At 45.0% G+C, this 26100-nt stretch overlaps 1 protein-coding gene across 1 annotated transcript in view; it reads right to left on the minus strand.

Moving 5' to 3' along the window:
* LOC138487890 (NXPE family member 1-like) overlaps positions 1-25020 on the minus strand; it is a 383725-nt gene extending 358705 nt beyond the window's left edge. Inside the window, exon 1 of the mRNA XM_069614510.1 lies at positions 24880-25020. Within this exon, the coding sequence (XP_069470611.1) occupies positions 24880-24960 (81 nt within the window). The 5' untranslated portion in view covers positions 24961-25020. The remainder of the gene's footprint in view (positions 1-24879) is intronic.
* Positions 25021-26100: the final 1080 nt, after the last annotated feature.

Consider the following 26100-nt stretch of genomic DNA (forward strand, 5'->3'; position numbering starts at 1 on the left):
ATTCTCCTCAAGAACTGAGTCTCCCTCAATGAACCAGGAAACCCCAAAATTAGAAAATCGACACAAACTCAGAGAAAGGGACAGAAAATCAAGTAGAGATGACCTACGGCGTGATCTAAGTAAAAAGAGCCCAGAGGACCATTCAATACAAGAAAAGGAACCGTCAGCGAGAGTTCACTACAAATCCAGAACCGAAAAATACCACGATCGACGTAGTTCCACTAAAAAGTCCGTTTGGACTTTAAAAATAGAACAACGGTCAGAAAATCATGATGAAATAATTCTCAACAGAAAAGGAGTGCTAACCCTCTTTGGATTCATTCCAGCACTTCGACAGATTAAATCAGAAGACTTGAAGCTAGTGGATCCTTACCACTCCAACCGTAGAGCAAAAACCAACTTGCACATTCCTTCAAAGAAAATACAGACGCAAATAATCGACGAAGCAGAGAATTTATTCAAACTTGGCTTCAGGGTGTTCGGAAACTCAATGAAACCTGAAGAACAGAGAGACACTCAGAAAAACGATCAAAGGAAGTCCAAAAGCAAAGACTCCACTGGCTACAAGATAAAGGACCACTCTGTTACTGAGAAACTGTACCAGGAACAGGCACACCTTGGAAGAAGAACTGAAAGGAATTCAACAAGCGGGACAAACAGAGACTCAAACACTCATAAAAACTTACATAAACCAGTGAATCATGAAGTTCCAAAAAAGGTGCCGCAAACAACCAACTTACTTCCAGTGAAACTTCCAGAAACTCGTCAGCTAAATGGAAATCTGCAGGGAATCTGGTCCTGGCTGCCAAAAGCACTTTAAAAAAATCTGAACAAATAGCAACTCGAAGGTTGGCAGAGCGCCGACAACGACACCTTGCCAGCCGACACATTCCCCACAGTACTAAAACTTTGTTCTTGGAACACTCGTGGACATATCCACCTGACGACTCGATCTGACGCCGACCTGGTTTCATTCGATGTGATTTGTCTCCAAGAAACATGGCTCTTTGACAAACCCATCCTGGTGGCTACAACGTAGTCCTGGCACCTGCAAAAAAAGGCCTCTTAGGCCGACCATCATCCGGACTACTAGTGGCATGCAGAAATGGTGTAGGTTTAAAAATAAAAGAAACCTTGCTGTCAAACCTATTCATATTGGCAGTCCTTATCGATCTCGAAGGCCCTGAAAGGACGCTAAGCTCAGAAATAGCGATCTTAAACACCTACTGTAACCCAGCGGCAATAGATGCAAAAAACTTCACCCACATGATGGAAGAAATAATCGACGAAATTCAGTCAAATCGCCAAGTTTCGTCCTTTATAATCTGCGGAGACCTTAACATCACTCTTAAAAACTCCTGTTCAACAGAGGGGAAAAACTCCAATCCAACACCAGCAACTCAAAGAGGAAAACTTTGGTGCAAACTGATGGCCTCACGACACATGTTAAATCTCGACACGGTCTTTACAGAGAAAGATCGTTTGCCGACCTGGGAACAGGGAGTGTTGCGAGCAACAATTGATTATACCTATGTCTCCCGCCCCTTCTTGGACACTGTAATGACTTTTAAAGTGCGCAAGACAACAGACAGTGACCACAATCAACTAATAACAACTTGGTCAACCAACTTCCGCAGAACCAGCAATGAACCATACGGTATGGAAGTAAACAACCAGGGAAATTGAACTCTCAACATCGGCAGTAAAGAAGCTCATACAAAAATATTCCGAAGAGGGTATGTCAGAAGAAAATCCTGAACCAGACTATGTGCCTTTGATTGTGGTGTTCTCCATAAAAAAACAGACAGCTCAAACCACCGATTCCACCCATAAACATACCTATGATGTTCAGCTAGCCCAAAAAAGACGTGAATTCCGAAAAATCAAGAGACAACTGATGCAAACGCAGTCCAGCGACCAGGAGAAAAAACTATCAGAAGCTTCCAGAAACTATAGAAACTGGGTCAAAAACCATTGCTCAAATCTTTACCAACAAGATTCGGAAAAAGTACTGAAGGCGATCTGTGGCAATAAAGCGAGAGAATTTTGGTCCCTTATAAAAACCACAACATCGTAAAAAAAAAACTCTATTATCAACTCAATGGGGGAACAGAAATGGATTGATCACTTTACAACACTCTTTGAACCGGCAACAAAAGAAGACAATGACTCTACAGAGAACGACCCCTCGAGCTGGTTATGTTTCGACGACCAAGAAGAAATCCTCGAGACTTTAAAAAAGCTCAAAAACTCACGAGCGGTCGGTCCAGACGGAATTTCCAACATGGACCTTAAAGAAAATCCGGTAGAGTGGTCAAATCTCCTAAAAGAGATCTTTACGAGATGCGCCAAATCGAAATCCATTCCACCCTCCTGGACCAAGGCGACCATCGTTCCAATTTACAAAAAGGGGGATGTGCGTGACCCTTCAAATTTTCCGCCAATCGCCCTCTTAGATTGCATTGGAAAGGTCTGCAAACCTGGACTAAACTTGCACCATGCCATGATCGATTCCAAACAGGTTTAAAAAAAATGTCGGTACAGCGGCCAACATCCTGGTCATCAGCATCCTAAAAAGCAAGGTCCTCGAAGGGAAACCAAGGTCCTTTGTGGCCTTCGTTGACCTTTCTCAGGCCTTTGACCTGGTAGATAAGTCGAGACTCTGGTCAAAACTCGAAGGATGGAAATGCCCTAAGGAGATCCTTCTACCATTGAAAGCCCCGCATTCAAACACCACTCTCAGAGTACGACTAACTCTGCAAGGACAAGTCTCAGCAGAAATTCCTACGGGTAAGGGGGTCAAACAAGGGTGTCCTCTCGCTCCAGAGTTATTCCTTGCATACATGGGCGACTTCAGTGAAACGGAAGACCTTACAAAAAGCTTTCCGCCAAAACTGGCCAAGGTACAAATCAGCCGCCTCATGTACCCCGACGACCTCGCCCTGTTCGACCAGACCCAAATAGGCCTGCAGATGCAACTGACAAACCTCCTATGTTACACAGCGAAAAACAACCTACAAATCAATAAAGAAAAAACAAAAATACTAATTCTAGAATCAGCACCGAAAAGATCGGACAAATTCAAATGGTACCTAGAGGATACAGAGATTGAAAGAACAAAAGAGTTTAAGTACCTGGGTGTGACCCTTGACAGTTCCCACACAGAAAGTGCAATGCAAGAAAGCCTGAAAACTAAAATCAGAAAGCTAGCAGCACAAGGCAAAGCTATAGACCTGAAATTCGGAAAACTTTCAACAATCCCGGTAATTGAATTCTATAAGAAAAAAGTAGTTCCCTCAATTGCATATGGAGCTGAAGCAATGCCTCAAATCCCAAAAAAGCTCTGGACAAAGCTGGAAGGACATTTTTGGAGAAAAGTGCCGTCCTTGCCGAATTCAACCTCAACGCCGGCGATCCGACGAGAACTGAGCCTCCTCTCATTAGCAGGCACAGAAAATATCAACTCGGTCCTGCTCTATCGTAAGTGCATCGCCCAAGACAAACAGAACATCTATACAATGATAGGTGAAGAAATGAAAATGGACACAGTGAAAATGCTGACAAATTGGAAAAACGAAAACTTAACCCTATTGGATTCAGTAGCATGCACAGAAGCTGACCTGTCTTCGAATCCGGCCAGAGTGACCGAAAAACTCAAAAATCTGGACTGGTCAGACACCATAGCAGAAGCAAAGGCAAATAAAATTTTAGCCCACCTCCCTCACACTCAGTGTAAAGTAAATGAACTCCAGAGATATATCAAAAAATTCCCAAATAGAGCATCTAGAAACTACCTGCTCAGGATAAGACTGAACTTAATCGAAACAAATGAAATTCGTTGCATTCGAGGTATCACAGAAACAAGCGAATGCCGATTTTGCGGTGCCGAAAAGGAAACCATTCGCCACTTATTAATGGTCTGCCCAAAAAATCAAGCGATATGATCAGCTTACCTCGACCACCTATTTGTAAAGGAACACTTTGACGAGGACCAATGGTGGTTAAGATTGATTGGAGGAGATCGAACAACTTGGCAAATCGCTTTGGTAAAGATCATCCAAGAAACACTGAAAAGGCTGGACAAAGGCCCCTGAGGACTTGCGGAAATACAGGAATGAAAAATTTTGTAAAGTTCCATTTAGGGACAAATACAAGTAAATAAATTAAAAAAAATGGTTATTCAGTTTCGAGCCTTCAAGGCAATTACAACTGAAATCACCTCCTATGATGATTGGGTTATTCAAATGGTTGATTGTCCAGTCCTCAAGTATTACGGTTAACTTGGAGAGAAAATCCGACAGTTTAAATCTAGCCGGATTGCAGTACAAGTTAACAATTAGATGAGTTGTTTCCACTGTATCCACCAAATTCAACTTAACAACTAGTAGATCTTCCAAGGAATTAATTAATTGTGTATTAGTTTTAACGCCCCTGTCAGTAGCAATAGCTAGCCCCCCAATAGGATGACCCGCAAGTGCTCTTTTAGCTGGACATGTAAATGTCTCATAACCGCTAAGTGGAAAATCTTTTAATACCATAGTCTCCTAAAAAAGCATACACGCTGGTTTAATAGGGAATGCTTCATGCATTCATGTTCCTTAAGCCACACTTATTCCATTACATTATGTTTAACAACTGGATGCTAGGGTTGCAACATCCCTTGCTCTAAAGTCATGATTGTTTTTATTGCTGGCGCCACCCAAGACCAATCATGAGCACTCTTGGCGAGGGTGATAACTGAGCCATCAGAAAGTCATTTGTACCTACGATGATGCTTTCATTCTACTGTGTGTTATTTGAATTCGACTTTGTGTTGTTTGCATTATCAGAGACTTTTGCATGTAACCCTACAAATGTAATAGCCTCTTCCATGGTATTCAATAAATATGGCTTATGGCTTATACCCTAGGATCAAAAGGTCATGACGCTGTTCCCAGATTAACTTAGATATTATAATCGAATGAAACTCACAGATCATATGATTATTATTTGTCTGTGGTAATGTAATCTATTCAATATCCTTGGAATTTAGAGATCTCAGTGTTGGAATTTGTTTGAAGAGATCTAACATGCATGGTCTATTGATTCTACTAGTACCGTTGATTTTCAGGTCACTTTCCCAACCCATGATGTTTGAAGGGTAGGTTTCAGTTTTAATTGATGTGTGTTGTATTCCTGGGGTTGAATGGCGGGAAAATCGTTGTGCTCACAATTCCCTTCCTGAATAGTAACAGTAATAGATCGGAGTTACCAGATTATTTGTTATGATTGGGGGGTTGAGCATTGTTTGATTTAGGAGATGTGAATTGGGCAGAGAATCTGTAACCACCCCCTTAGATTTTTTAAACATGGAGGGAAAAAAGGTCATCATCTTACTTTGCTTTACCTGTTCCTCCATTTAGAAACAGAGCTGGTAGAGACATTGCGTCAACCTGCAAAACCTTACTTTTATTAGTTATAGACCCTTTAACTAAATTGGAGGTGCAAATTTTAGAGGATAGAGCCTGTATATCAGTTTGGGTTTGTGTCGATGTAGCGTTCGAGGAGTTGATAGAACCTTTTTTGTTTGTATGCTGTTTCTCATTTACGTGTTCCTGCCTGGTATTCAAATCAATTATCACATCTACCTGAGGCAGATTACATAGATTTTTCACTGCAGAATTGTGACCTACAATTTTCAAGGCTTGCATGTTATTTGTTTTTTTTATCAGCAATTATTGATATTCTTGTTGGCCTTTCTTTTTGTCCTATTCTCTGATGCCCTAGTCTCTTGGTTTGAACGATACTCTAGGCCCTCTTGTTCATTGGTACTATATGAATGTTCAATAATATCTGTTAACGGTTTCGGGCTATTTGGTGAAAGATCTTCCTGAAGCTCTGTTCTTTGTTCAATCACGGGCATCAGTGACACAGACTCCATACCACCATCCATGTCACTAAGAAAAGTCTGAATATTTTGATTGATTGATTGATTTGTTTATTTATAGAGCGCTTTACACCAAGGTGCTTGTTCCTCCAATATAGCAATTTTAGCCACATCAGTATTCACTGTGTTCCATATATCTTCACCAATGTCTTGAATGGTGTCATCTGAGACTTGCCAATGTATAGATGTAAATTGAATTTTTTCCCCTTCTATCAGTTCGATTTCAGGTTGCATCGTGCTTTCGGCTGCATATGATGGGGAGGTCTGTGAAGCCTGTGATAAATGCACCAGTCACTGAAGTTTTTTAAGTTCCCATGCCTCTGTTTGAATTGCTTTAGATGTACACGACACCTCCTTTTTTGCAGTCAAATTGGGATTGTTGATTTGGGTCGCACAAGCCAATATGAAACCCTCTAATTTATTCATTTTGGCCAGAATCTCTGATAGAGAGGGTTTAACCTCGCGTATTTCATATTGTGTAACATCATGACCCTTATCCAGTAGGTTCCAAATTCTAGTAAGTACTGGAAAGGAGCAGATGTCAGCAAGAGTGGAATCTTGAGAGGTGCTGTTATTAGCCAAAGGTGTAGATAGAAGTGCTATCTGAATCGAACCAGTGTTAGAGCGACATGATTTTGGAGATCTAGGGTCTTCATTCAAGTCATTATGAAGGATAGGGCTCTAATTCTGTGATAATTTTGATCGTTTACTTGAGTGTTCTACTTTAGAAATTGAATGAGAACAATTATTTGGTAATTTATGTGAGGTTGTCTCTTCCGGCTTAGTCAAAGAAACATCAGCTTTGTTAAATAGATGCACTTCATCTATAGCGTGCGGTAGCATTGCACAAGGTGGTGCTGTCTGAATCGAACCAGTGTTAGAGCGACATGATTTTGGAGATCTAGGGTCTTCATTCAAGTCATTATGAAGGATAGGGCTCTAATTCTGTGATAATTTTGATCGTTTACTTGAGTGTTCTACTTTAGAAATTGAATGAGAACAATTATTTGGTAATTTATGTGAGATTGGGCCTCATTACACGGAAGGCGGTAAGGGTTTACCGGTACCGGTAAGGGCACCGGTACCGGTAAACCCTTACCGCCTTACTACGAGGTCCCTTTGCGGGTCCTCCCTTAACGCCTGTTTTTTACAGGCGTTAAGTACGGGACCCGCAAAGGGACCTTGGTGCTAATTACGGTACCGCAATTTGCGGTACCGTAATTAACACCTTCACCATTAACATGGAGCCCTATGGGGCTGACTGGCAATGGTGAAGGGGCAATGGTGGGTGGCGGAATTAGCGCCCCCACACACCTTGGAATATGGCGCTAATTCCGCCATCCACCAAGGCGGACCCGGTAAGGTACCGGCGGCAGCCATGGCGCTAATAGCGCCATGGCTTACAGCCTTCCGTGTAATGAGGCCCGTTGTCTCTTCCGGCTTAGTCAAAGAAACATCAGCTTTGTTAAATAGATGCACTTCATCTATAGCGTGCAGTAGCATTGCACAAGGTGGTGCTGGTCCCAGGGATAACCTCACATGCTTGCCCAACTCTGCCAGCACGACAGGTGCAAGTATTGAAACATCAGACACAATGTTGTTGACCCCACAATTTAATAAATCCTCAGGGTCAACATGTGTAAGAGAACATGAAGTATCACTAGCTTGCACCTATGCTGGAATGTTGGAGTTTTGGATCTCATAGTCTGGTTGCTTATTGGTTAGCAAGGCTTGTTCACCTACAGGCTCATGATGAATCTCAACCTGAATCTCTTGCTTAGCGTCATGTTTAGATTTAGTGCTATCAACATTCTCATCCAAGTTTCACATTTTATTTTAAATTGGTTTGTCTCATCAACACACATCCTTATCTGCTCGGGTTTCGTAACAGTTGTTGTGGATTCAGAGGGTGAGCTGAGCATACCCTGCGAGTGATCTTTCATTGTTAAAAGAGACGGTGGATGCTCTATGATACACTTACCACTTCTCAACCCAAAAACCATGAGGCTTGCAGAGATTAAATGGATTGAGAAACTCTTAATTAAGATTTCCGTGAAAATAAAATCCTTGATCACAAGGTATTACTTTGACAGAATTCATTCTTCTCACATGGTTTGAGCCCACAAACGTGTGTGAGTTGCGTGTGGGTCAACTACACCCCAGGCTGCGGTTCAAAGGGTCTATGTCCAACAGTTACTGCTACCCAACGATTAAGTTAAATTGTGTCCGTTTTAATGGCCAGACTAGGCTGCGGTATCCCCCTAACCTGACTCTCTGCAATATTTACTATCATGCTTATGTACTTTTCCCTTTAGGTTTTGTTTCCTAAGTTGTATCAGCACTGTAATACTTACGGGTTTGGGTGCTGCAAATAAATGCAATAAATAAATAAATAGGCTAGTGACATTTATATTCGACAGAATTGATTCTTTTCACACTATTTGAACCCACAAGTTTGTGTGAGTTGGGTGTGAGGTCAACTACACCCCAGGCTGCGGCTCAAAGGAACTATGTTCAACAATCACTGCTACCCAAAGATGCAGTTAAGTCGCGCCAGACTTAATTGACTAGACTAGGCCAGTAACATTTATGTTTGATAGAATTGATTTGTCTCACACTGTTTGAGCCCACAAGCGTGTAGAGCTACGAAGTTGCCAGTGTTCCTCAAAATGTCTTTGTTTAGCGGTAAAAGTTATTAAATTTTAAAACATGCCCTTCCTTCAGTGCGCAATATTGTTCATGATGAGATGTTTGCAAGATAAAAGCTTAATCAAAAAGTAGAAACACTGAAGCATGCACCAATCCAAATGTCAGTGGAAGTGATATCTCACGGGCTATGCAGGCAGGCTATGGAACTTTCAGCTACCACACTCCTGCAATCACACTGCAGTGGACCGTGGACTCACAATTACTTAGATAATCAACGTTGGTATCAAACAAAAAGGACGCCCTAGACGTAGAAAAAGTAACGGAAATTGGTCTTGGATTGTTTGCGTCTCTGGTGGAGTGCCTCACGTTTTAATTCCAGTTACATAGGGTCTCGTATCACAATACTTCAACGCTGATTCCAAAACAACAGAAACGAGGAAGATCTTACTTGTGAAGAATGAACGCAACACGATATTCAACAAGTTACTTGTGTTCCACCGATCAATCGTCCAGCAGTCCCCTGAACACTAAACACACTGCGCACACCGCACGCTCCGCGTGTGCTGGGTTTTTTTAGTCTCTCTCGAGGCAGGCTCACAGGTAGAAAGTGTAAAACAACTCCAGCCCAGGAAAGCAGACAAAATAGCAGCAGTGTAACCTCCAGACACCAGGCAACACTAAACACACTGTGCACACCATGCACTCCGCGTGTGCTGCGATTTTTGAGTCTGCTTCCAGGCAGGCTCACAGATAGAAAGTGTAAAAAGACTCCAGTCCAGGAAAGCAGACAAAACAGCAGCAGTGTAACCTCCAGACACTAGGCAACACTAAACACACCACATGCTCCACGTGTGCTGGGGTTTTTGTGCCTGCCTCCAGGCAGGCTCACAGGTAGAAAGTGTAAAAAGACTCCAGTCCAGGAAAGCAGACAGCACAGCAACAGTGTAACCACCAGACACCAGGTAACACTAAACACACTATGCACCAATAGTCAAATTCTGATTTGACAGAAAATAAACATTGGAACAAAAGTCTTTAAAATTGATCTAATACCTTTTTATGAGAACTCCCATAGGTCACTACTGACTTCTAGAGCAACTGCTTCTTCAAATTTCCCACAATTGGGCGATTTAACCCCCTTTCCACCCCAATCAGGTTTTGCTAATTATCCTTAGCACATGTGGCCACCTGCTACAATAGGCCAAAGGGACTGATTAACAAACAATACCTTTTTTGGTGTAGGTTACACCAATGGTTGGTCAGAACTTTATATATATATAACCACAAATTGGATTTACAAAGAATTCAGTTGTAAATAGGACAGTTGGATAAAACTTGTAAGATGCACTGAAGCACAAAAATTGACCTCTTAATAATTAGCACTGTTGGTGCTCTGCCATGGATGCAGAGCAGCCTTACGACAAAGGGGATTGAGCAGGCACCACCAGAAAAGATTTCTATATAAAATATGCACATTAAATGCTAAAGTATTTGGTGTATATCAGATCCTGCATTGCACTATACAGGAATTAACTATACATGAAACACTGGGGGATCCTCTGTCAGTACCAGTCACACCCCTGTAGTGAAAAATACTGCAAAGTTTGAAAGATTATCATCAAGCATCCTAAAATCTTCCCTGAACGCTCACACCAGAGAGAATACAACCCGCTAGGGAAGAAAGGTCCAAGTCGATCTTGTAAGGATAACAAGTTTTAATCTCACACGCAGATGAGAGCAACAGCAAAGAGCTCTACTGCTAAGAACGTTCTGCCGAAAAATAGTACAAGCAGAATCTTATAAAGTACAACGTTGTCATGCATGATGCAATATATAGGGTAAAATCCTGCGTGTCTGGTTGGTGTGCACCTATCCAGGATCCGCCTGCCCCATAAGGGATGCCAGGCCATAAGTCCCAGCCCAGTCAATCCGTCTTCCTCCACGCGGGTGCTGCAGTGATCATCTTCTCACGGCAAAGGTCAGAAAACAAATTAATTATACTCCTACAATACAACTACTTTATCACTCCTACTGTTGACTTGGCAGGCCTTAAAACGGCACAAAGGAGGTTCTGGGGTACTCTAACCTAAAAACATGCATTTCACTCACTCCCCTCCGTGCCATCCGGCTCCAAGTTCTCCACCCTCGTTTTGAACTATAATTTATCCCTCCCAGTACCTCACAATACAAATTACACGATTGTTGCTTCAATGATGTGCCCTGTCTGTCCTTTTTTAACATCTCAGGACTTGTTACTTTGGGGTTGGTGGTCAAAGGGCACCTGGTACCATGGAATTCAGAAGGCTTACGTTTTAGTCAGTTATATGGGACATAACTCGTTGTCGCATGAGGAAGAACTGGGTCATGCTTTGACCAGTGTGAGATAACATGGCCACCAGGCACTGGTCTGTGATCATGGCCTTGTAAGGCACATTCCTCTCGAGTAAAAAACAAATATTTTCAACAATGTTAGTGTAAAGACTGGAGGGGGGTCTGTACTTCTGCTCTCTATATGGCAGAGGAGAGGCACAGAGGTCCCTAGCCAAGATTCTCTATTATTGGTAACGTAGTCGAGCAATCAAGTCCTAGCTTCTCAGGAGGGGATGCAGGCTGATTCTTAAGAACAGTGTTGTCCCCAAGCAACCATCAAGGAATATCCACACACTGTATTAGTTAAAACACAGTCTTTATATAATTAAGGTTCAAGGTTATGTACACAATCACAATAACTCACTTTGTGCTCAGTAAATCTACAATGGCAAATATATACAGTTCTATGTGGTACCACGATTATTATCAGATTTCATTAAAGTGCATCAACTGTACTCTGGTTAAATGTCACTCAAATCAATTAATAAAGGTAACCAACAATAGACATAGGAGGAAAGCAGTTGGTTAGAACAATTGGCAGAATACTGGCCTCTACCAATAGACACAGTTCTGGGTGGACATCCCCCCACCTGGGCAACCTGTAAATAAAGATATATCGTACAAGCCCAGTCCATATATTGTTCACAAGAGTCTTATTTCCTTCTATAATAGTTCTACAACCCCAATGTACCTGGAATAGCAGAGTTCGACATTGGGTCGTCGACGGATCCTTCTTCAGCGGCTCCCTTTGAGGCAGGAGCCACGGATCGTCGAGATCCCACAATGAAAAGGGTGAACGACGAAGGTGTGGTGGCAGCTTCGTTCCTAGCGGTGCTCACCGACGATGGAGAGTAGACGTCCTGCAAGGAGGAGGCGTGCGGGGCACCTCAGTGACGATAGTTCAGGACTGCAAAGAGTTGAACAACGTTGGCCCAGCAAGGGCGTCGGGTCATCAGCGACAATGCAGTCTTAAGGTGGCAGGAAAACCACACGGCGGATGCTCCGTGGCGCGTTGGCGGCCTTGACTTTCTCCGACGGGACAAAGCGGTCGACGGTGCAGGCGAGAGCGTCCTTGGATCAAATGTTACTTACGCAAAGGGAGCACGGCGGCTCTGTTCGGTGACGGCGGTCATCGACGGTGATGGATAACAGTGTCCGGGAGCTTCTCCTTGTGATTCCGCGGCGGTCCCCATCTTCGGTCGTCAGCCTTTTGTAGGTCTGTCTACAAGGGAGCTTTGGCAAAGGTTAGCCGTGCACGATGGAGCTCGGAGAGAGGACGCCTAACCAGGTCCTTTTTGGGTCAGTTCTTGGAGACACAGCAGCTTTCAGATCGACGAAGTAGAGGAGCAGCAAGACTTCTCTTCCAGCAGGGCTTCAAGGTTAAGCTTCAGTTTCAACTCCAGTTTCTCTTCAGCTTCTGAACAAATTCTAGCAGTGAGAGACCCACAGATATACTAGATGATCACCCATTCATTCAGCTGGGTCACACTCAGGCAACCAATCACTCATAAGGGCATTCATGCAGGCAGGCAGCCAATCAGGTGCATAGTGCATTCTGGCCATTCACTTCTCTCCAGACACTCACAACAAGTTATGTATATTGGGACAAGTCCCCAGCCATTCAACACTCCACACGGCATTCATACCAGTTTCGGGCAGGGTTGTCTCAGTCTTTGTGTCACACACCAGATACTAGACATCCACAACACAAAATGTGTATTCGTCACACACTCCATTCACCCAGGTCCCACCCGAAGGGCGTACCCACAACATACAGTCACTGGGAAGGCTCCAACCAGTCTGGGCTGGACTTCACAACAACACCATATATGGAATTTCCACCCAACAGCCAGTCAGGGGGAAGGGACAGAGTCAGGGCTTCCCAGGACTTTGGGAAAACAAGGTAACAGGCAATAGAAAGCAAGAGGCCACGGGGGCCATCTTGTTTCCTATCAGTAATCAACTGATTCCCGTGGCAGGGTCTGGGTATCCCCAAAATGGAGGATACTCAGAGCACCTGTCAACACAGGTGCCCAAAAACATACACTAGGGGCACAGGGTTGCACCCCCAACCATGGGTGCCATAAGGGTATCCCATGGGTCTGTACACCAAGCCAAAAACAGAAAGAGCTGCACTGCCTGGAGTTCCCCAGAAGACAGAACACAAATCAAAAAGGGCTACAGGACAAGGACAGGGAGGTCCTGTCCCTCCAATGCATTTTCAGCAACACAGTCACCCCCCAGACTGAGGTTAGGGTGCCTAATCTCCCACGAGATAGACACCCTCATCCAGACGGTCAACATACCTTCTGGAAAGGCCATCTGCATTATCGTGTCTCTTCCCTGGTCTATGCTCTATGGTGAAGTCTAGCCCTTGCAGGCTAATGGACCAACTGAGCAGTTTCGGGTTCTCACCCTTCATCTGCATAAGGCACTTCAGGGGCTTATGATCTGTTTGGACCTTGAAGGTAGACCCCATAAGGTAGGGCCTAAAACGCCTAAGGCTCCAAACTATATTGAAACACTCCTTTTCAACAGTAGCCCACCTAAATTCTCTACCTTTGAGTTGTCTACTGATGAATATGACCGGGTGTACCCTCCCTTTGCCATCTAACAGGTGTGGGCCTTTTTGCCCACTCTTACATGTGTTTTGCTGTGTGTGTGTAGGGGTGTCACGGTATTAGTTTTATGACGGTACGATAACCTTCTTGCCAAATTACGGTATATCATGGTTATTGCGGTGTAGCAGGTGGAGTTAGCTAATCTTAACAAATACTTTCTAAAAGGTCATAAATTGACAGATTTATCATCATAAACAAAACCAGGCACCCAGGGCCAGAATTGGGCTTTTCAACATACTTTCCACTGAAATGCCCTGCTTCCACCAAACACAAACACACGTGTGGAGAGGGGGGGGGCCGGCTGCAACTGACAAAGCAAACTGAATAGCTTTTCTTAAGTGGTCATTAGGGCTTTTTGCTCCCCCACTGGCTACTGGTGAAGATGAACATGTTGCCATCTTGATAACCTGCATGCCACAGATCAATGGAGGCTACACACACACACACACACACACACACACACTACGGCTGCCTTTCCAAATCAGATTGAAAAGCACACTTAACGGTATGAACGGTATAAACAATGTGACGGTTATTATTGTTCAATTAAGTGGTTCACTGTATCTTTAACGGTATACCGTTATACCGTTACATCCATCCCTATGTGTGTGTTTAACATTTTTGTGTTCATAGACTGTGGAGCCTCACCTCCTCCATAGGCATCATCTTTTTAATGGGTGTTACACAACACCTTTAGTGCAGTGACACAGAGTTGTCTTTTTCAGACTTCCCACTCTAAACTCCATTTTCTGGGACTGACAACTGTCTCCTAGAACATGTAAAGTTGCCATTGACTTTATTAGTCTTTTTAAAACCACAGACCCAGTACAAACTATCTTTCATAGAGTACTGGAAAGGGTTAATAGTTATCCCTTTTTGTCTGTCCCTCATGGAATATTGTTTTGTTCCCTTTTCATTTAGACTTGGCTGGAGGCAGTGGTATCTACCATATTTTTCCTACCGCGTATTATTTAAATACCCTTGGTGCTGCTTTAGGCTATCTTGGTAGCCTCGAACTTAAACCCGCTGGACCACATTTACTTTAATCCGGTAAAGGCTGGGGTTATTCGCCAGTTCTTTTTGTAAAAGCATTTCTTGTGTTTTACTCTGCGCGCCAAACCAGGTTTGGTTCCTTTGTTCACCGTCCTTTGGCGGGCTTCTGCACAGAAGCCCTCCTTAGGCGCCTGAATCTCTGGGTAGGCAGGATGTGAGGGAGGGGTTTTAGGACCCCTGCCATGGGTTCCCTTGGGAAGCCAAGTCGCACTCCTGTTTGTTTGGCTAGGTGACTGTCCTGCCTGGACAGCCACCCTGCTGTGTGATTGACAGCCAGGCTGTGTGAATGGGAGAAAACTGCATAAAAAGCAGGTCTCTGGGACTGAGGAGGCAGAGTTGGCATTGGATCAAGAGAACCGAAGAGAAGCTGAAAGAAGAGGACCACTACCACGACTGAACCTCCCGGTGAAGCCCTGCTGCGGGTCCGAATCTCCAAACTTCGATGACAGAGAAGATCTGCAAGGAGTCTTCTTCCCCTGAGCTGGTGGGACCAACCAGTTTGCCAAATACCAAGCAAGGCCTCCCCTCTCCTGGTCGAATTTGCTGTGCACAGCTGCAGGCTCGTACCCTGTTTGGGTTTTAACGAAAGCACCTTTTATTTGTTGCTCTGCTCCGCTGCTGGTTTCTTCCCTGGGCAGTGCAAGACCCTCCAGTCTTCCTACTTCGTGTCAGTCCGACAGTTGTTTCAGGAACCGTGAGCCTGCAGGACCTGCCAGGAACTTCTGCCTCAGCTACAGCCTCCTTCTTCATTTAAGGTACTGTTTTAATCCGGTCGCCTGTTTCGTGGTAAAAGTATTTGAAATCGTTTGCCAATCCGAGGGCTTGTCCATCTCTACTCTTTTGAATAACTTTTCTGACGACCAACTTCGTTTCGAACTCTTGGCAAAGACTTAACCGCAAACTACTCTGAACTGTGTGATCCAGAGCAAAGACTGTGAACCATTAACATTGGCCCAGGCCTATTGATTTGAATCCTCATTGTAGAAAGCCTTTTCTAGATTGCCCTGCCTACTTACTTGTTGGTGCTACTTAGTTTTGTATAACCTTGCCTTTCCCTCCCTTTTTAATTGCTGGAGTGTCATTTTGCTCAAACTTCATTTTGAGCTTAACTTGTCCAGAATTCATTGGGTGGTGTGTAGTGTATTAAGATTGTGATTTTTCTGCTACTTGATAATAGTGAATTGTTTTATAACTGATGTGTAAATAAATGTATATTCTTTTACTCAGAAACCTTGAGTCAGTGTTTGTTTGAACCATAGTAATTGCTGTCCTTTGTGTAACTATTGATACTGCTCACTTTACTCTTGAGATAAGTCTTGCTGCTCAGCCATCGCTACCACTTTACTGTGTAGTACAGGCTTGTACCAAAGGTGAAATTGTACTTACACTTGTGTTAATTGTGTGTGGTGTTCCCAAAGGGTACTGCATATGATTCTGCCTAACAGGTTCTCATCTGGGTTTGAGTAGTGGGAGCCTCCCAGTCATGTACATCCTGTACTTTACTGGGGAGAGGTTGGATTTGACCCCCTCCTACCTCATGACCAAGATATGTGACTTTCCCCTGAGCTATCTGGCACTTGATGGCCTTGATAGTGAGTTTAGCCCTTTTCAAGGCCTGCAACACCTTATCCAGATGTGTCAAATGCTCTTCCCAGGTGGAACTGTAGACGGCAATGTTGCCTAAGAAGGCCACACAAAAGACCTCCAGCCCACTGTGCGCATGATTGACCAATCTCTGGAAGGTGGCAGGGGCATTCTTCAACCCAAAAGGCATGACCCTAAACTGGTAGAGTCCCTCGGGTGTTGAGAATGACGTCTTTTCCTTGGCATGGTCCATCAGGGCTATTTGCCAATAGCCTGAGGTAAGGTCAAAGGTGCTCACCTATGGTGTCCACAAGCTCATCAGCCCTGGGCAATGGGTGTGCGTCAGTTTTGGTGACGGCATTGACTCCTCAGTAGTCCACATAGAACCTCCAATCTTTGGTACCTGCCTGGGAACTTGCCTTGGGGACAAGGACCACTGGACTGGACCAGGGTCTGGTTGAGGGTTCAATAATACCCAGATCCAACATCTTATGTGGTTCTTACCGGTATCTGACATACGGTAGCACCTGGTTTTGACAGGCACACTGACACCAGTGTCAATTTCGTGCCTACACCATGGTTTAAGGCCTGGTGTCAGTGAAAACAGAGAGGCATACTGCTAGAGAAAAGTCCTGCAGGCCCTCTGCTGCTCTGTCGTCAGATCTGGAGAGAGATGCACTCCCTCCACTGAGCCATCCTGCGGGTTGCAATGCAGCAAATCAGAAAGGGGCTCACTCTCATCCTCTTCTTGCTCTGAAGCTAGCAAGAGACATGAGACTTCTGCTCGCCTGTGGAAAGGCTTGAGCCTGTTAACATGGAATACCTGAGGGGCTACCCCAAGGACTCCCATGTCAACCAGATAATTGACTTCGCCCATCTTGGAGATGATCCTGAAGGGTCCAGTCTACTTGTCTGCCAAAGCTCTAGGCTGGGTAGGCTCCATCACAAGGATTTCCTGTCCCGGAGTCCAATCCACTTGCGAGGCTTTAAGGTCATGCCAGTACTTGTTCAATTCCTGGCTCGCCTTGAGATTTGCTGTCGCTTGACCCATCATCTGTGTCATCCTCCGTCTGAGGCCTAACACATAGTCCCCCACTTGCTTGGCGGGACCTGGAGGGGTGGCTTCCAAACCTTCTCTGATCAAGGCAAGGGGCCCCCTCACGGGATGGCCAAAAAATAACTCAAAGGGGCTGAAACCAACACCCTTTTGAGGTGCCTCTCTGTAAGCAAACAGCAGGCATGGCAGGAGGAGATCCCATTTCCTCCTTAGGGGCTCTTCCAAAGCGCCTAGCATGCTCTTGAGATTTTTATTAAATCTCTCAACCAGAATATTGGTCTGGGGATGGTAAGAGGTGGAGAACTTGTAGGTTACCCCGCACTCTTTCCACATGGTTTTCAAGTAACTAGACATGAAGTTGGATCCTCTGTCAGACACAACCCCCTTGGGGGATCCAACACAGGTGAAAATGCCCAGGAGAGCCCTGGCAAACACCTTGGCAGTAACAGTCTGAAGGGGTATAGCCTCATGGTACCTGGTGGCATTATCAACCAAGACCAGGATGAACCGATGTCCACCTGAAGTGGGAGGGACAAGTGGACCGACAATGTCGATGCCCACCCTCTCAAACGGTGTGCCATCCACTGGTAACGGCTGCAGTGGGGCAATGACACTACCTCCAGACTTGCCAGACAGCTGACAAGTTGGGCAGGTCCTGCAGTGGGACTCCACTTGTACTCCCATCCGGGGCCAGTAGAAATGGGCAGAGAGCCTCTGCTTAGTCTTCTTGGTCCCAAGATGACCAGCTAAGGGCACCTCATGTGCCAACTGCAGCAGGAGTGCCTGTAAACCTGGGGTACCACCAACCTCTTGAGGGCACCAGGTTCAGGCTTAGTGGGCTCACTAACAAGGAGCTCACCCTCCCAATAGATCCGGAATGTCCTAGGCACTTCTCCTTGTGCCTGTGACAGGGCCTGTTTCCTCAGACCCTCGAGAGAGTGGCACTCTCTCTGGCCCTTACAGAAGTCTGCCCGGGAGGGTACTTCTTCAGCCAACAGGCATTGAAGGTCAGGGTGGTCCTCCTGGTTGAGAACCTCTCCCACAGGAGAGTCTTCTGTCTCTTTTCCCTCAGGAGTTGAGTTTGGGTTTTCCACTGGACCCAGCCCATCCGGAGCATGGATCCCAATGGGTGCTGTAGCCCTAGACTTATCCACAAAGTCTAACTCCCTGACTTCACAAGCACTCTGGAGAGCCTCTAAGCTCATCCTAGTCAATTTACCATTTGCAATAGATTCCATTTCTTGTAATGCAGTTATCTTGTACACAACTAAACCTCAATTTAACAAAGTGCAGATATTTTGTAAGAGGCACTGTTATACACTGATTCTTAAAACCATAAGCATCCCACGGCTGCCACCAGTGTAAAGGCTGGAGGGTGGGTCTGTACTTCTGCTCTCTATATGGCAGAGGAGAGGCACAGAGGACCCCAGCCGAGATTCTCTATTATTGGTAACGTAGTCGAGCAACCAAGGCCTAGCTTCTCAGGAGGTGATGCAGGCTGGTTCTTAAGTACAGTGTAGTCCCCAAGCACCCACCAAGGAATGTCCACACACTGTATTAGTTAAAACACAGTCTTTATATAATGAAGGTTCAAGGTTATGTACACAATCACAATAACTCACTTTGTGCTCAGTATAATCTAAAATGGCAAATATATACAGTTCTAAGTGGTACCACGATTATTATCAGATTTCATTTAAGTGCATCAACTGTACTCTGGTTAAATGTCACTCAAATCAATTAATAAAGGTAACCAACAATAAGCATAGGAGGAAAGCAGTTGGTTAGAACAATTGGCAGAATATTGGCCCCTACCAATAGCCACAGTTCTGGGTGGAGAACCCCCCACCTGGGCAACCTGTAAATAAAGATATATCGTACAAGCCCAGTCCATATATTGTTCACAAGAGTCTTATTTCCTTCTATAATCTTTCTAGAACCCCAATGTACCTGGAATAGCAGAGTTCGACGATGACCCGACGGATCCTTCTTGAGCGGCTCCCTTTAAGGCAAGAGCCACGGATCATCGAGATCCCACGAAGAAAAGGGTGAACGACGTCTCTGGGGAGCACGGCGGCTCTGGTCGGCGACGGCGGTCTTCGACGGTGATGGACAACAGGGTCCGGGCGCTTCTCCTTGTGATTCCGCGGCGGTCCCCATCTCCGGTCAGCAGCCTTTTGTAGGTCTGTCTACCAGGGAGCTTTGGCAAAGGTTAGCAGTGCACAATGGTCCCTCGTAGCTCAGGAAGTGGGTGCCTAGCCAGGCCCTCTCTGGGTCAGTTCTTGGAGACACAGCAGCTTTCAGATCGACGAAGTAGAGCCGCAGCAAGACTTCTCTTCCAGCAGGTCTTCAAGGTTAAGCTTCAGTTTCAACTCCAGTTTCTCTTCAGCTTCTGAACGAATTCTAGCAGTGAGAGGCCCACAGATATACTAGATGATCACCCATTCATTCTGCTGGGTCACACTCAGGCAACCAATCACTCAGAAGGGCATTCATGCAGGCAGGCCATTCACTTCTCTCCAGACACTCACAAGTTATGTGTATTGGGACAAGTACCCAGCAATTGAACACTCCACAGTGCATCCAGACCAGTTTCGGGCAGGGCTGTCTCAGTCTTTGTGTCAAACACCAGATACTAGACATCCACAACACAGAATGTGTATTCGTCACACACTCCATTCACCCAGGTCCCACCGCAAGGGCGTACCCACAACATAGAGTCACTGGGAAGGCTCCAGCCAGTCTGGCCTGGACTTCACAATAATACCATATATGGAACTTCCACTCAACAGCCAGTCAGGGGGAAGGGGCAGAGTCAGGGCGTGCCAGGACTTTGGGAAAACAAGGTAACAGGCAATAGAAAGCAAGTGGCCACAGGGGCCATCTTGTTTCCTATCAGGAATCAACTGATTCCAGTGGCAGGGTATGGGTATCCCCAAAATGGAGAATATTCAGAGCACCTGTCAAATTCAGCATGGAGCTGCCACCAGCCCATACCCTGCTCTGTGGGCCACACACAGGTGCCCAAAAACATACACTAGGGGCACAAGGTGCACCCCCACCCATGGGTGCCATAAGGGTATCCCATGGGTCTGTACACCAAACCAAAAACAGGAAGAGCTGCACTGCCAGGAGTCCCACGTGGACTCATGGGCAGAAAACAAGACAGAACACAAATGAAAAAGGACTACAGGACAAGGACAGGGAGGCCCTGTCCCTCCAATGCATTTCCAGCTTCACAGTTAGAACAATGAATAGGCGTTGTAACGGTTGGGAGCGTGAGCTGTCCTCATGGGGGCCTGGGCATGGCTGGAGATTTCCCTTGTCTCGCAATTTGGGCCTAATACATGCAATGCCGCGTTTACCACCAAGGCCTTCCCTCCTATCTAGGTTTACTAATACCTATGGAAAATAGCAATACTTTGTGCGCCTTATGCTGCACTATGTGGTTAGACTATATTTGGATATAGTGAAGTAGGGTCCTGTTAAACTGGGAGGTGGTCCTCTCACCATCCCTCTCCTCCCTTGGCCCATGATAGTGCTTCAAATGCATCTCACCTCACTCTAAAGCGCCTAGTGGGGGGATGGGGCGGCCTCCTTCCCAACATAATACACCATCTTTATTACTGCTGCTCTTTCAACAGTTAAGGAGGGCCCTCAAAACATGGCTATTCCCCCTTGCACCCTGACAAACCATGCCCTCTTGAGCCAGTCAATCATTCCAGAAATGTTGGGACAGCGATGAACTTTCATGCATGCACATAATGACAGTAAGAATAATCTAATCATCTCAAGCAGAACACAGGAGAGAGTCCACGCTGCATCTACGCAACCAAGAAGCCAGCCACAGCAGAAGAGTATTTATCACACTTCCATGCTTATGGAAAATAGCCAAAGACATATTGCACAACACCTCTGCCATTAGAATGCAGCTATTCCGCACGACAAAAGATTGGTAAGGCTGGACACGTAAGGAATCTACTACTCTGGCACTCCCTCTTGTTAACCTCTATGTACCCATCCATTTGTCACCTAGATATGGGTAGCTGGTAGGTTCCTGGCCACCCCTACCCAACTCCTCTTTGGCTAAAATGCACACACACATTCTAAACTCATCTGATGAATTTTCCCATACCCGGACTTCAGTTCCCCGAGGACGTTCAACCTAAAGTACGTTGGGACCATACCAGTTGTGAAAGGCGGTAAACAAATGACAATTACATTACAATACAATAAATATGTTTGCGTGACAGAAAGATTGGCCAATGCATTGCAGAGTTAAAAATGTATCTTTTAATGGACAATAACAAGAAGGCACAAAGACATTTTTATTACGAAACCATTTCAGTTTTACAGTTAAACCATTTTTACTCGCTTATAAAATATTCCCATTAGAAATGGAACTTACTTTTTGAATCCCTTAAAAAATCATTTTACTATCAACTTTAAAAACGGGGAATAAAATATTCACACTTCGAAATCTTATCTGGAGCACTGAAGACAATCCTTAACTTTTGTGAATATACGATGGGGAGCAGGTGCAAGTGGATCTAGGTCACCTGGCCTAAGCCCCGCCCACCTGGTACCTTCCTGCCTGCCACTCTTTTTCACCACTTAGCAAGCCCCGCCCAATTGGTGCCTTCCTGCTTGCCACTCTTTTTCACCACTTAGCAAGCCCCACCCACCTGGTGCCTTCCTGCTTCCCACTCTTTTTCACCACTTAGCAAGCCATGCCCACCTGGTGCCTTCCTGCTTGCCGCTCTGTTTCCCTACTTAAGGAGCCCTCCAGCTTCTTTTCCTTTGCAGATGGGGAGCAGGTGCAAGTGGATCTAAGTCACCTGGCCTAAGCCCCGCCCACCTGATACCTTCCTGCCTGTTGCTCTTTTTCACCACTTAGCAAGCCCCGCCCACCTGGTGCCTTCCTTCACCATCACTGACTTGTGGCCAATGCTGGATTTGACTTTTATGGACTTAATTCATTCACGGTGCGTCACTCTTTCTCAACTCTCATGCTGGACTTCCTTTGCATCTTGCATGTCTATCGCCTCTGCTTTTCAATCTCTATATCTGCCCCCTTCTTGACCTCTTAAACAAATTAGGAATGCAATACACGAACTACGCTGATGATACTCAGGTGGTCATACAGCTGGGTGGCTCCTATAGCAGCGATACAGTAACCATCAATAAAATATACAAAGCCATACAAGACTGGATGGCCTGCAATTCTCTTGCCCTGAACGACAAAAAAACTGAACTCCTCATCGTGGCATCTAAAAACACTCGGGCGAAACTCGAGTCCAAATATGCTAGTTTCCATATTGCCAACAATACCATTCTTGTCCAGAAGAAAGTCAAGACCCTGGGCGTCATTCTTGACGATGAACTCTCTATGAATTCCCATGTCTCCAGCATCAAATCTAGCTGCGGTTTCATAAATAAAAGAATAGGCTATATTCGACCATTCATTTTGGAAGAAATCTGTGCCCTTCTGTCCACTGCATTGATCAATTCAAGATTGGATTATTGCAACAGCCTTCTAGCGGGCACCACAGCCTCCAACATCCATTCATTACAAGTGGCTCAGAATAATGCTGTGCGTAATATTTTCAATCAGTCCCGTCGTACACACATCTCCACTTTCAGGAAAAAACTTCACTGGCTTCCCGTTAAACATCGGATAACACCCAAGATACTGACCACGACCCACAAATGCCTCAGCCTCTGTAGCCCTACTTACTTTTCAGCCCGTGTTAGCATTAAACCCAACACGAGGAACCTTCGTTCATCCTCTATTCTCAAGCACCCAAAATACAGGACAGCCAAATTTGGAGGTACCACTCTTGATGCTCAAGGTCCCCTTCTATGGAACAAACTTCCAGCCCAGATGCGGCAGATTCAGGACTACACTGTATTCAAACGTGCTGTAAAAACCCACTTCTTCAATCTGGAATAACTCTTTGACCCTTCCTCTTTTTGCCATGTGTGTCTGTTTGTTCGTCCAGTTTTATGTGTGCCCTGAGGCCTATGGGCATGTTGGCGCATTACAAGAATTAAAACAAATAAATAAATAAATAAATAAATCTTGTACTCATGGTGGCCCTGAATCATGCTGTTCCCATCTTCATCTTGTATCCTGGCTTGCAACATTATGCGTTACTACTAACTTCTGCAATTGAATTCGCTCTCCACTCTTGCTTCTCCACTCTTTTTGACTGCTCTCTCCTCCTTTCCCTTCTCCCTTTTCCTATCTCCTCCCCTTACTTTCTTCTATGCACTTACTCTATCCGAATTGTCACTGTACCTAATATGATAGCAACCTCGTCTGTTTCCTCCACCCTCCCATTACTGTTTTTTTCCTCCCCACCATCCCTCCAGCACTATCTGAAATGTCGTCAGGCCGAGTCCGATAGTTAATTTCACATCCTTACTGTTCATGGCCTGTAAGAATGTGGTTGTATTTTCCCTTGTTCCCTCCCTTGCCTTGAAGCGCTTTGAAACACATTGTGTATAGGCGCTATATAAATAAACGATCATATCATATCATACATTAAGTTAGACTTGTAACGGTGCCTACTTATGTCACGCCCCATAATTCCCGGACACGCCCCCGTACATTTCCAGTTTCCCTGCATAACCTTACACCAGACGTACACCTGCTCCATGGGTACATGCTTTTAATGATTCGTGATTTAGTCATGTTGTGACTAGATATGCTGACAATAATATGCAAACCAACAAAAGTAAATTAGAAGTCTGCAAAATTGGGAAACGTAAACTACGTTTTTCGGAAAATATCTATATTGTAAAGGTTTCCTTTGTATTATTCGCCTTGTTTGTTAAACGAATGGATTGTAATCTCAAATAACTTTTCAAAACGCATAAACAGCAAAAATATGTTTTCGGTGGTCCTAACAAACCATTATACCATGTTTACTATCTCTCAGAGAAAGCTACTTGTTCTGCGGCTTGAGGTGATTTACTTTGCCTTTAATAAAATAAACGTTTTATTTTTTACACTTGCCATTTTCCCGTATTAAAATAATGTGTAGACTTTTTAAGTTTTAACAAAAACATGTGCTTCTTCAAAAAGTATGAACATTGTTGATACGTTTTAGAAAAGTAAATATATTTGGTTTCAAAGCTCCTAATTGTATCTATGTTTAGTTATGTTCTGCTGAGTTAGTTTTAGGGCGCCCGTGCTGTGTTTTATGTCGTACAAACCTAGCTGTAAGACAAGTTTGTGAACATTTCATAAACTTCTGAATGTGTCCATTGCTTCGGATTCTGTGGCAAGGAAAAATGAAAACTCTAAATCGAACTGCACATTTTCTGTGCTTGGGGTGCTCTTTAAATGTTACAAAAACTAAAGACGAACTTATAATTCTAGACAGGCGAGTCATTTGCACACGTCAAACAAATATACGGATAAAATATAGTTCACACAATTTTACGTGATCCTATAAGGTTAATTACCACGCGAAACAGACATACCGCCCGCATTTCTACGTCCCCGGATAAGGTTTTGAAATATATTTTTATTGATATTTTCCGTGGATGTGTTCAAACAAATAATACAGCACCGATTGACAACGAGGAGAAATGACGAGAATTCACTGTACCTTAAATATGTTCAGCTGAAAGAGGAAACTGACCAGAGCACAAATCAAAACCACCAACGGAAACGTCGTTCTATAGTTCATTCTGTTCAACGGCCGCGCAGTGTATCTTTTCCGGCAGCAGGTGTCCGCGCACTCAAATAATTCCCGTACGTTCGACGGGCGCTCTGAAAGACAACAGAAAAATACAGACTGCCTGTCCGCTAGTCAGACACGGAACTTCTACCCAGCCCTGGTGCCACCCCTCTGCCATTTTGAGGAGGTGTGCCATGTGAAGTAGCTGACTTATTATAAAAGACACGAGCAGGGCACTACATACCTGGAAACAACGCTCTAGGGGAGCGCGAAATGGCCGGTTAAGTGTTCATCGGTTGGGCGGGGTGGCGCCAGGTCCGCGCCGTTGTTGTAACGTACAGAGGCAGGCTATAGTACTACACTGATAAAACAGCAGCAGGGAACAAGTCACCAGGTACGGAAGAGCTAAGGAAAGAAAGGCAAAAAGGCAGAAAAATGTATGAAAGCACAAATTGGAAGGAGGGGCAGGGGAGAGGTCACACACTCATACATGTACTACAGAGGACGAGGAAAGAAAGGCAGAAAACAAAAGCACCCACAAAAATGGAAGGAAGGCCAGGGGAGAGTTTGCACAATCACGCAGGTACCGCAGAGGCTGAATAACCCCTGCAGTTGTCCATTTGCCCTTTTTGCCAATTAGTCCTTTGCGTATGTTCCTTCAATGCGCTTTATTTCCTTTCAAGCAATGAATTGGCATGACACAGTATTTTCAAATGGCAAACTTGGCCGCAGTTTTATTTCCATAACAACAGAATTATTGTACACCTTTGTGAACTTCAGTCTGCAAGTGTGGCGCTTGCTCCGTGTCGGATCTCACCTGCTTCCCCCTATACCTTTGTATAGTTTCCATAGTAGGCCCCCAACTCCCCCGACCCTTTGTACCTGAGCCTATCCTGCCCATGCAGGTGTCCGTGGGTGGGGAGAGCGCCGTTTCTTTTTGGGGGAAGCTGAGCCTTAGTTGTTACCACCAGACGCCCCCTCCGTTAGGCCCCCAAGAGGCGCTGGTCCGGAAGAGCGAAGACCCATTCCGGTTTCCTTCTGGCTCATCCGGAGTCTATCATTTGTGCTTGGTTGCCCAAACACCGCCTTACACCATCCTGACAGTCCTGCGACAGCGACGTCCAGGTGTCACCCTCCTTCCCTGCCCTT

This window comes from Ambystoma mexicanum, chromosome 9, assembly GCF_040938575.1.
Source record: "Ambystoma mexicanum isolate Mex_15411 chromosome 9, UKY_AmexF1_1, whole genome shotgun sequence".
NCBI lineage: Eukaryota > Metazoa > Chordata > Amphibia > Caudata > Ambystomatidae > Ambystoma > Ambystoma mexicanum.